Raw genomic sequence first — 12,888 nt, forward strand, 5'->3', positions numbered from 1 at the left:
TAGTGAATGAGATGAAACCTGTTGTCAGCACAACCACAACTTCCCAGCCTCCACCTGTGCCTGGCTGGGGCATTGCTCTTCTGGTCCTTGTCTGCGTTATTCTCCTGTTGATCATCATCATCATCCTTCTCATTGTAAGTCTCTAATGGTTTTTATTTGTGTCTGTGGCCACAGATTATCTCCCTTTCTCATTATAAAAACCTGCTGAATGAGAGGATTTGCAGTGCCCCCTTGCATATCTCTCTCAGGAAGAGGTGTACTATAGCAATAAGATTTGTTACCAGGCTAATGCCACTTATCAACATCCTAGAGAGCATACAAAAATGGCCCAGAGTGATTTGGTCCTCTTCAACCCCAAAAACTGAGCTTAGGTCTCTTCTTCTGCTTACTTAGCCTCATTCACTGGAGCAAAGGGGAAACTGAACTAGGAACAAATCCAGTTTAACATGTTAAAAGGATGAAATATGAATGTGGCAATGTAGATGAAGTTGAAATCCAAAATATAACAGTTGGCACACTTTTTCTGGACTGCATGCTTTGTCTGTGCTACTCTAAGGTACCTGTATTTGATGTCTCCTCAAGACTGATTTGGCTGAAGGAACATAAATTGAATTCCAAGTTCAATCAATGATATGTCTGCAGATCTTGGGAAATCTGAATGCAGATTTTGTTTTTATTTTAGTTGTGCCAACATTTCAAAATTGATTATGGAATTTTGTAAATTATAAATGAGATTCTGGCCAACTTCTTTCAGATGATCACATCCTTGGTTTGCTTCGTTCTGACCGGTTCTTCATTTCATAAATTGTCTGCATATTTTTTCTAGATAATCTACCTGTGTCGCCGCAGAAGTCATGGAAAGTTTGAAGAGTTTGGTTCTCGAGGATCATACTACCCAATGGCTGATCGGAGTGATTACCCACAATACATGACTCATAGCAGGTTCACAGCACCTAATGGCAAGCAGAACTCCTACAATCAGGTAAGCTGATCAATGTGAAAGGGAAAGCTGCATGGTTTAATCCTTGACAATAGACAACAGGTGCAGGAGTAGACCATTCGGCCTTTTGAGCCAGCACCACCATTCATCATGATCATGGCTGATCATCCACAATCAGTATCCTGTTCCTGCCTTATCCCCATGACCCTTGATTCCACTATCTTTAAGAGCTCTATCTATCTCTTTCTTGTAAGTATCCAGAGACTTGGCCTCCACTACCTTCTGGGGAAGAGCATTCCATATATCCACCACTCTCTGGGTGAAGAAGTTTTTCCTCAACTCTGTTCTAAATGGTCTACCCCTTATTTGAGCGAGGAGACACTAGGATACGACAGCATTGGCAGGATATTTTTGACTTTGATTAAAATTCTGTGGGGGGTATTGAGCAGTGAAGCTCCATAGAGTGACTTAATTCAGAAATTGAGAAAACATGTAAATATATTATTAAACAAATCTCTTACTTCAAAGTTAATCTGAAAACTGGAGAACAAGATATAACTGAAAATTTATTATGTTAGAGTAGTTATGTTAGGTCAGCCAGCACAGTTTTCTCCTCATTCCAAACCCTTGTTTGGTAAGTCAGTCAAAGCTCCACTGGTACTGTTTCATCTCTGAGGTCAACTAGCTCAACACAGAAACGGAGTGGAATATTCCCAGTCTATATGACTCAGCTATTTGGTCTTTAAACCCATGGCTATTGAGGGAGCAGCTTGTGGAACACACCTTGGAGGCAGGAGCATTCGGGTATAACTCTGTGATACAGCGGCATACTCTGATAACTTATGCTTTGGCTGTTGTAGAATTATGTTCAAAGAGATTCGCAAATGCAGGTACTCTGAAATTAGCCAATCAAACTGAGTGAAGGGTGGAAACCATGCTATCAGCCAGTGAATTAAAGAGTTTAAAAAAGAATGGCCACACAATTCTGAAACAAAATATCTATGCTTTGAAATGAATACACTGACTGGGTTCTCAGGAGAAAAACTGATTAATTAGTATTCCTTATGGAGTTAAGTATACCCTGATAATAGTGTCCTCAGGAGATAATTATTTGCTGAATCAATTCCCTGACTACGGTGTCTCCATGTGCTGATTACATGGACTTTGCTTCAGGGAGATGCCGGTATGTAGCAAACCTTTTCTTATGGATCAGGTCTAAGATTAGCTAGAGGCAATGAAAAGAATAAATCATGCTAAAAGCAATAATCAGATGAGTAGGACCAAAACAAAATCAAATGTAAAAGTATTTTACATGGATGTTGCTGGAATGGCTGGCATTTATAGGCCATTCCAAGTTGCCCCTGAGAAGGAGATATTGAGCTACGCTGTTAGAAACCTTAACATAAATTAGATGGTGCTGGAAAAACAAAACTGTTGGCCAGCATACAAAAGGATATTAATTGTTCATGTTGCAGGTGGCATCCTACAGCAGAAAACCAGAATGTGAATGTGTTTCTAGCATTTTCTGTTTCAGACTCCAAATGACTTAATCTTACTTCTAAAATCTATTGAAACAGCAATCACAGAGTATTTAACCTTGAGAGCTGGAATTGAAGCTTGTGAAAAGGTTTGTGAAATGGGATTGTACCTCATTGTTATGGTGAGGAGGTAGTAGATATTTCATACCGAATGAGAATGCTTGGGTTTGACTTTCTTCTCTCTTCAGAGTTTCACATCTCTATATTACACAATGACAAGCTCCCAGATGGATGTTGATTTGATGCCATCTTAGAATTAATAATAAATAATTAGATCAATATTTCTGGATAGACAGAGGCAGCTTCCAATTTTTATCATGTAACTTCAATTTCTGATTGAGGGACTCTCCTAGACAGAACATGAGGAATCAGTCTAAAAATTTTGCTTGCTGCACATGTTTGAATATTCATTTCTTAATCTTTACAAAAAGATTTCTTATCATTAAATGCACTTGTTCTTGAGTACACTTCTTGGTGTAGCACAGTAGCACAGTGGTTAGCACTGCTGTCTCACGACTCCCGCAGCCTGGGTTAGGTTCCTGCCTTGGGCGACTGTCTGTATGGAGATTGCACATTCTCTCTATGTCTGCCTGGGTTTCCTTTAGGTGCTTCGCTTTCCTCCCACAGTCCAAAGATGTGTGGGTTAGGTGAATTGGCTGTGCTGAAAATTGGCCCGTAGTGTCCAGGGATGTGCAGGTTTGGTGAGTTAACCGTGGTAAAAACTACACGTGGAGTTATGGATTGAGTCTGGGTAGGATGCCGTTCAGAGGGTCAGTGTAGACGCAGTGAGCTGAATGACCTCTTTCTGCACTGTGGGGATTCTGCGATTCTATATTGGGTTTCTGAAGTGTCACCTACATTCAACGTCCTGCCAAGAAACCATGCTTCAGTTTGTGCCCAATAAGTAAATGTGGGCAGAAGCAACATACTGCCAAATTCAGCCCTGATCTCATCTGATATTGAAATCTACGATATTTCCAAGAGAAATTACCAAGCATTAATCAGAAACCTTGATTGAGTTCCCCATCTCCTCTCAACTAAGGGCACTGAGGGAATTGAAAAGTTCTCATTGATGTCCTGGTTGAGTTGAGTTAATTTAACACAGGTCAGAAATTGGACTTAAGATTCATGGATCAATAGCAATGCCTGAAGGGAGTACATATATTTGCACATTTTTTATTTAAAATAAATCCTTTTCCAGGCCTTGGACTGTGTTCTATGATTGTTGCCAAACCTCTGGAGATCAATCAACAGTGGGTCATTTTGCAGGAAGGGAGCAGGTTAAAATAATTTTCAGCATGCAGGTAGTGAAATTGATGTGTTAATGCTGCTTTGATTTCTCAGACTGCTTCTGGCTGTACAACAGGTTCCTCCACTGGGAGCCAGCTCCAGACTCTAAATTGTTCGTGCTGCTCTCCTTTTCTGTTTACAGTCATAAGTATTGATGAGCTCACTAAAGCACTTTAGCACCTGAATTTTGAGATTGTTCCTCTTATTTTTTTACACTGAACTAGAGTTTTCCTATGCAGATCTGTGTATTTGCATTTGTCTGTTTATGTCCTGCCAACGAGGCCTGGCAAACTTTGTGTGTCCAATTTTTTGCTTCTTTTTCGTACTAAAATTGTATGAACAAGGAACAAGAGTAGCCACTTGGCTCTTCCAGCCTGCTTCACCATTCAATAAGATTATGGCTAACCTAATCTTAACCTCAACTCTACATTCCTGCATACCCCTATACCTTCCATCTCTTTGTCAATAAAGAATATGTCTACTTCTGCCTTAAAAGTATTTAAAGATTCTGTATCCACTGCCTTTTGAGAAAGAGAACTCCAAAGACTGTTATCTCCTGACAGAATGTCTTTCCTCATCTCTGTCTTAAATGGGTGAACCCTTATTTTTAAACTATGACCCCTAGTTCTGGATTCTCCCATAACAAGAAATGCCTTTTCCATTCACACACGGTCAAATCCTCTCAGGATCTCATTTATTTAAATTCAGTCACTCAGACTCTTCTAAAATCATAAGACAATTTGCTCATTCCAGGTACTAGTCTAGTGAATCTTCTCTGAACTATTTCCAAAGCATTAACACCCTTCTGTATTGACGGTAACCTGCAGTGTTTCCTTTAAACATTTTTCTTCTATGTGGATGTCTGAGGTTTGGAGCCAGAAGACAATGCTGCGATGTGTATGTAATTGTCATGCACAGCTTGGAGGGACTGTTAGTGACCAGTCCTGTATACAGTACTTTAGATATGGTCTTACCAATGCACTGAAGTTTAACCTCCTGCTCTTGCATTCAATTTCCTTTGTGATAAAACATAACATTCTATTAGATTTCCTGATTACTTGCTATATATGTACACTAACCTTCTACAATTCATGCAGTAGGACACAGGGATCTCTCTGCATCTCTAAGCTCTACAACCTCTCACCATTCAGATAATCTGCTTCTTTTTTATTCTTTCTGTCAGAATGGACAATTTCACACTAGTCCCACTTTATTTGCCAGATCATTGCCCACTCAGTCCACCTATCTGTATCCCTTTCTGGTTCCTTATGCCCTTTTCACAACTCACTTTCCTACCTATCTTTCTGTGATCAGCAAATTTAACAACAATACCGTTGGGCCCTTCATCCAGATTGTTTGCATAAATTGTAAAGTGTTGATCCTGCCACTTTGAAAAATCCTGTTCATTTCTACTCTCTGCTTCCTGTTAGCCAGTCAACCTTCTATTCACGCCAATATGTTACCCCAACACCATGCAATAACCTTTGAAACAGCACCTTATCAAATAAAAAAATGCAATCTCTGGTACAGTACTAAATCACACAAACAGGCAAGTCCCAGTTTCAACCCCATACTGTAATGTTGTCTAAGATTGATCATTACAATTACCCTTTACTTTCTTGGCTAAGACTGGTTCTGACGGAATGCCCTATGTTATAATACATAAGAATAAAAGTTCAAACAAGAAGAGTGGTCCTATAGGAATGTTGAGCAGATGCCATCTTTGAAAGCATTATCCGGTAACAGCTAGGAAGGAAAGATCGAAAAAGTGTTGATGTTGTAGACTCAGAATGATCTATTAAACCTGATGTGTTACTAAGCAGGAAATAGTCACTGGAATTGATGTAGGTTAAGAAATTAATGTGTAAATTAAAGTTTTTGAGAAGATCTGTAGCTCGGGTTCTGGATGAGGTTGTCGACATGCTCATCAAGTCGGTGGGGTTTGGTTGCAAACATTTTGTCGCCCTTCTAGATAACATCGTAAGTGCACCTCCAGTGAACTTACGATGTCACCTAGCAGGATGATGAACGTTTGCAGCCGAACACATAGGCTCACCGACCATGTCTACAACCTAATGTGTAAATTAATGTGAGCTAACAGTGATATATTTTGATGAGGTTGAAAAAATAAAAGGCTGCCTGAAGAATGCCTTCCCTTTTGCTGCAAAGGTCTTGTCATCTCGCAGTATGTGTCTATCTTCTCCACAATTCTATGTCTGAATTTGTTTAATGAGGTTTTTGCCATTGCCATAAAACTAGGACCTATCTAGCTGAAAATTATGGCATCTGTAACTGTGCAAGTGATATGCACCACCTGCCATAGAATTATCTTAGTTCTGCAAGAGAATAAATGGATTGTTAAAGGATCAAAAGTGAAAGGGCAAAGATTTAAAATGATTTTCAAAGGAAGCAAAGACAAGGTGAGAAAACCTTTTCATACAACACATGGTTCAAATCTGAATTGCATTGCCTGGAAGTGTGATGAAGGCAGATTCAATTAAGACATTCAAAAAGGCTTTTGTTGATGATTTAAATAAAAACAATGTACAATAGCATGGAAAAAAGGCAGGAGAAAGACACTGAGTCATGGTGTTTATTTAGAGAGATGCTGTAGACATGATGAGCCAAATGGCCTATTTCTGTGCCATAATGCTTTTGTGATTCTGTGATTTATTCTCTCTGAATTGGACTTTGTGAATTATAACAACTGTTACCCCCAAGAGTTTCCCAATATTCAGTCTTTAAGCTAAAGCTGTGGTCATGAGGTGAGACTTTCAGGCTGACCCATTTTAACTGAGTTGGATAGTAAGCTCTGAGCAGCTCTGTGCACCTGTGGCTGAAACTCAACCCTGCCATGACACCCTCTCTGATAGTGATCTGCCTGGAATGTGCTGTCTGAATGCCAGCCTTTTCTCTCAGGATTATCTGATTAACATAGAAGGAGGTTTATTCCTGTACATACAGGTTAAATAATACTTAGCTGTAACTAATGATTTCTAGAAAATATAATAATTAAGCATTTTGTATGATTACTGTCAGGAGTGCTGTGACTTAAGGAGACTTCAATGTGCGAATAGAACATAGAACATGGAAAAGTACAGCACAGTACAGGCCCTCAGCCCACGATGTTGTGCCGTGGAATAATCCTAATCCAAAAATTAAATAACTTAACCTACATTCCCCTCAATTCACTGCTGTCCATGTGCATGTCCAGCAGTTGCTTAAATGTCATGAATGACTCCACTTCCACGACTACCACTGGCAAAGTATTCCATGCGCTCACAACTCCCTGGGTGAAGAACCTCCCTCTGACGTCTCCTCTATACCTTCCTCCTAACACCTTAAAACTATGACCTCTCATTGGCACTCAGTCTGCCCTGGGGAAAAGTCTCTGGCTATCGACTCTATCCATGCCTCTCATTACCTTGTATGCCTCGATCAGGTCACCTCTCTTCCTCCTTCTCTCCAGTGAGAAAAGTCCGAGCTCAGTCAACCTCTCCTCATAAGACAAGCCCTCCAGTCCTGGTAAACCTCCTTTGTACCCTCTCCAAAGCATCTACATCTTTCCTGTAATAGGGCGACCAGAACTGGACATAATATTCCAAGTGTGCTCTCACCAGGGTTTTGTAGGCTGCAACAAAACCTCGCGGCTCTTAAACTCAATCCCCCTGTTAATGAAAGCCAAAACACCATATGCTTTCTGAACAACCTTATCCACTTGGGTGGCAACTTTGAGGGAGCTATGCACTTGAACACCAAGATCCCACTGTTCCTCCACACTGAGGAGAATCCTGCCTGTAATCCTATATTCAGCATTTAAGTTCGACCTTCCAAAATGCATCACTTTGCATTTATCCAGCTTGAACTCCATCTGCCATTTCTCAGCCCAGCTCTGCATTCTGTCAATGTCTCGCTGAAGCCTGCAATAGCCCTCGATACTATCAACGGCACCTCCAACCTTTGTGTCATCAGCAAACATACTAACCTGCCCCTCAGCCTCCTCATCCAAGTCATTTATAAAAACTACAGAGGCCCAAGAACAGAGCCCTGCGGATCACAACTCAGCACTGAACTCCAGGCAGAATACTTACCATCTACAACCACTCTCTGCCTCCTGTCAGCCAACCAATTCTGAATCCAGACAGCCAAATTACCCTGTATCCCATACCTCCTAACTTTATGAATGATTCTGCCATGGGGAACCTTAACAAATGCCTTGCTGAAGTCCATGTACACCACATCCACTGCTCGACCTCGTCAACCTATCTCGTGACTCCTCAAAGAACTCAATAAGATTTGTGAGGCATGACCTGCCCCTCACAAAGCCATGCTGACTCCCTTTAATCATGCTATGTTTTCCCAAACAGTCATAAATCCTATCCCTCAGAATTCTTTCCAAAACCTTGCTGACCACAGACATAAGACTAACTAGTCTGTAATTTCCAGGGATTTCCCTATTCGCTTTCTTGAAAAGAGGAACAACATTTGCCTCCCTCCAATCTTCTGGTACGACTCCCATGGAGAGTGAGGAAGCAAAGATCTTTGCCAGCGGCTTAGCAACCTCCTTTCTCGCTTCCCGGAGCAACCTACAATAAATCTGGTCTGACCGTGGAGACTTATCAATCTTAATGTTTGCCAAAATTTCCAGCACATCAACTTGCTCAATCTTGATCTGTTCAAGCCTGTTTCCCTGCTCCTCAAAGTTCTCATTCACAACAAGGTCCCTTTCCTCAGTGAAAACCGAAGCAAAAAACTCATTTAGGGCTTCCCCTATCTGCTCAGACTCCACACACAAGTTCCCTACGCTATCCCTGATCGGCCCTACTTTCTCCCTGATCATTCTCTTATTCCTCACATATGATTAAAATACCTTCGGGCTCTCCCTAATCCTTCCTGCAAAGCCTTTTTCGTGCCCCCTCCTGGCCCTCCTCTGTCCACTTTTGAGCTCCTTCCAAGCAAGCCTGTAAACCTCTAAAGCTGTGCTAGACCCTTGCTTCCTCCACCTTATGTAAGCTGCCTTTTTCTTTTTGACGAGAAGCACCTCTGTTCCCGTCATCCAAGGCTCCTTAATCTTACCCCTTCTTACCTGTTTCAGAGGAACAAATTTATGCATCACTCGCAACAACTGCTCCTCAAACTGTTACCACATGTCTGTTGTGCCCTTTCTGTGGAACAACTGCTCCCAATCAGTACTTCCCAACTCCTGCCTGATAGCGTCATAGTTTCCTTTTCCACAGTTAAATATCTTCCCTGGTAACAGCTCCTTTCTCTTTCCATGGCTATGGTAAATGTGAGGCTGTTGTGGTCACTGTCGCCGAAGCGTTCTCCCACCGTGAGATCTGACACCTGTTCTGGCTCATTGTCGAGCACCAAATCCAAAATGGCCTCCCCCCTCGTCGGCCTGTCCACATACTGAGTAAGGAAAGCCTCCTGAACACACCTGACAAAAACGGTTCCATCCAAACCATCTGCACTAAGGAGGTTCCAATCAATACTGGGAAAGTTGAAGTCACCCATAACAACAACCCTGCTACGTTTGCACTTTTCAACAATCTGCCAGCCTATGAGTTCTTTGATCTCCCTACTGCTATTTGGGGTCTGTAGAAAACCCCCAATGAGGTGACTGCTCCCTTGCTGTTCCTAACTTCCACCCATCCCGACTCAGTTGATAAACCTTCCTCGGCAACCCTCATTTCTTTTGCTGGATGCACTCTCTGATTAGCAACGCTACACCCCCTCCTCTTTTTTCCCCCTCCCTGTTCTTTTTAAATGTTCTAAATCCTAGAACATCTCTCAACCATTCCTGTCCCTGTGAAACCCCTGTCTCCGTTATGGCCACAACATCATAGTCCCAAGTACTGATCCATGCTCTAAGTTCATCACTCTTATTTCTGACACTCCTTGTGTTAAAGCAGACACATTTTAACCGATCCCTTTGTTCCATCACATGATAAACCTTCCCGGTAGATTCACCGCATCCTGCTACTGCCTCATCTATTACTACGCCCCCTCCCCCCTCAGATGTGTAGCCTTGGTTCCCATCCTCCTGCCAAACTAGTTTAAACTCTCCAGAACCACTCGAGCATATCTCCCACGCAGGACATTTGTGCCCCTCCAGTTCAGGTGCAGCCCATCCTTCATGTACAGGTCCCACCTTCCCCAGAAGGCATCCCAATGGTCTAAGTATCTGAAGCCCTCCCTCCTGCACCAGCTGCGCAGCCACGTGTTAAGCTGCACTCGCTGACTGTTCCTCACCTCGCTATCTCGTGGCACCGGTAGCAAATCTGAGAACACTACTCTACTCGGCCTGCTCTTCAGCTTCCATCCTAATAGGGCTTGATGAGTAGGAGAAAGTCATATGATGAAAGGTGGGAGGCTGATCAGGAAAGCATTGGATTAATTGATTTTGGAGGTTAAAAAGATATCAATGAGAGTTTGGACAACAGATGAACTGAGGCAAAGTTGGAGGTTGGTGATTTCATGATATTTAGGGGCAACATGGTGGCTCAGTGGCTAGCATTGCTGCCTCACAGCACCAGGAATTTGGGTTCAGTTCCACCCTTGGGTGACTGTCTGTGTGGAGTTTGCACATTCTCCGCATGTCTGTGTGGGTTTCCTCGGGTGCTCTGGTTTCCACCCAATAGGAGGATTGGCCATGGTGTCCAGGGATGTGCAGGCTAGGTGGATTAGCCATGGGAATTGCAGGGTACAGGAATAGGGCAGTGGGGTGGGTCTGGGTGGGATGCCTGTCAGAGAGTTGGCGTGGACTCCATAAGACCATAAGACATAGGAGTGGAAGTAAGGCCATTCAGCCCATCAAGTCCACTCTGCCATTTAAATCATGGCTGACGGGCATTTCGACTCCACTTCCCTGCACTCTCCCCGTAGCCCTTGATTCCGAGATCAAGAATTTGTCAATCTCTGCCTTGAAGGCATCCAACATCCCAGCCTCCACTGCACACCGTGGCAATGAATTCCACAAGCCCACCACTCTCTGGCTGAAGATTTTTTTTCAAGTTACTGCTTGTATTAGAAATTTTACATCCAGCTTTTAAATAAAAACAGCTATTAGTTTCAGAATTATATACAAAGTGCAGTTTTACTTTCATGAGTTGTGTAGAACAGTGTTTTCAGTTTTTTTTAAAAGTGTCCAAACACGCACTGCTAATTTGAACTAAATTTCACCCACAATTGGCAGGCATATTCAATAGTGAGCAGATTCAAGACATACCCCCCCCCCACCAACCCAGTGTGGGAAAAGGAATTTCTTCATCCAAACATTCAATTGCTTTGTTGCTTGATGCGCAGGGTCCCACCTAAAGCACATGCAGAAAGCAAACCACAGAATCCAAGAAACAGTGCAATCCCAAGGAGGATATACGTGACGGTGTTGGTCTGGAAAGCAAACAAGTAGAGAGTTTTATCGCAGTAATTGGGAGAGGTTTTTTCAATATATTCTGGCTCATAGATGCTGTAGATCCAAATATTTCCTGTTATAAACCAGATGAAGGAGAACAGTGAGAGGAGACTTCTCCAAACCCTGCCAATTCTTTGGAAACCAAAAATATTGCTCTCATCGTTTGGGGGACATGGAACTAGTGAAATCATACATAGAACAGGGTAAAGCTTCCAGAAACAATCAAATAAATTGGGATCAAGTATTGCTTGGGACAAGAATCCAAGTAGACAGTACCAATAGTGATGGAGGCAAGAGCCAAGAGAGAGGTCAAAATTTTCATGGATGCTGATGCCATTGGGGATGTGGGAGACTCTTCAATTGTCCTCAGGAGTGGAGTGTACAGGCTACTTTCAGGGTCCATGTTTTAGCCACCTCCTATTAGACAGGGTGCAGAGAGCAAATTACAGTCAAAATCAAAGGCCAAATGCCCTGTTTCCACTCCATAGGAATTCAATGAAGTCCGAAGTGTCACAATACCAAATATAGTCCAGCAGGTTTATTTGAAATCACAAGCTTTGGAGTGCTGCTCCTTCGTCAGGTGAACTGACGAAGGCATAGGTCTCTGAAAGCTTGTGATTTCAAATAAACCTGTTGGACCATGACCCTAGTGTTGTCTGACTTCTGCCTTTGTCCACCCAGTCAAACACTGCACCTCTACATCATGATTCTATGAAACAAGGCGTTCTATGCAGTGATGTAGACCTGGGACTGGTAGTTTGCTTCAGAATTGAATAGGAAGTCTCAGCTACAAACTGTCAGATTCAAATTAAGACAGCAAGGAAGGAGGTTGAAATTAGTACAAGGGTATGGTGCTTGCAGCAGAATCAGGATATGTTGATAACTTTGGATTTCACCTGACTCAGACTCTCGCCTCCTTAAACCTACACACAAAAGTAGGTTACATAGAACAATACAGCGCAGAACAGGCCCTTCGGCCCTCGATGTTGCGCCGAACTGTGAACCAATCTAAGCCGCTCCCCCTACACTATCCCATCATTATCCATATGCTTATTCAAGGACTGTGTAAATGCCCCTAATGTGGCTGAGTTAATTACATTGGCAGGCAGGGCGTTCCACGCCCTTACCACTCTCTGAGTAAAGAACCTGCCTCTGACATCTGTCTTAAATCTATCACCCCTCAATTTGTAGCTATGTCCCCTTGTACAAGCTGAAGTCATCATCCTCGGAAAAAGATTCTCACTGTCACCCTATCTAATCCTCTGATCATCTTGTATGTCTCTATTAAATCCCCTCTTAGCCTCCTTCTCTCCAATGAGAACAGACCTCAGCCTTTCTTCATAGGGCCTGTGCTCCAGACCAGGCAACATCCTGGTAAATCTCTTCTGCACCTTTTCTAATGCTTCCACATCCTTCCTGTAATGGGACGACCAGAACTGCACGCAATATTCCAAATGAGGCCGCACTAGCGTTTTGTACAATTGCATCATGACATCATGGCTCCAGAACTCAATCCCTCTACCAATAAAACCTAACACACCGTAAGCCTTCTTAACAGCACTATCAACCCGGGTGGCAACTTTCAGGAATCTATGGATATGGACACCAAGATCCCTCTGCACATCTACACTACCAAGAATCTTTCCATTGACCTGGTATTCTGCCTTCCTATTATTCCTCCCGAAGTGAATCACCTCACATTT

The 12,888-nt window shown here is 42.6% G+C and overlaps 1 protein-coding gene, 1 long non-coding RNA gene and 1 pseudogene across 5 annotated transcripts in view; 1 reads left to right on the forward strand and 2 right to left on the reverse strand.

The window, feature by feature from the left end:
• Positions 1-12,888, forward strand: part of LOC125449677 (mucin-2-like) — a 50,235-nt gene that overhangs the window by 23,613 nt on the left and 13,734 nt on the right. The window contains exons 5-6 of the mRNA XM_048525548.2: positions 4-134; positions 827-982. Of these exons, the coding sequence (XP_048381505.2) occupies positions 4-134; positions 827-982 (287 nt within the window). The remainder of the gene's footprint in view (positions 1-3; positions 135-826; positions 983-12,888) is intronic.
• Positions 1-12,888, reverse strand: part of LOC125449679 (uncharacterized) — a 73,227-nt gene that overhangs the window by 2,934 nt on the left and 57,405 nt on the right. The window lies entirely within an intron of this gene.
• On the reverse strand, positions 11,050-11,588 carry LOC132207464 (transmembrane protein 272-like; annotated as a pseudogene).

Source organism: Stegostoma tigrinum, chromosome 47 (genome assembly GCF_030684315.1).
Source record: "Stegostoma tigrinum isolate sSteTig4 chromosome 47, sSteTig4.hap1, whole genome shotgun sequence".
In the NCBI taxonomy this organism is placed as follows: domain Eukaryota; kingdom Metazoa; phylum Chordata; class Chondrichthyes; order Orectolobiformes; family Stegostomatidae; genus Stegostoma; species Stegostoma tigrinum.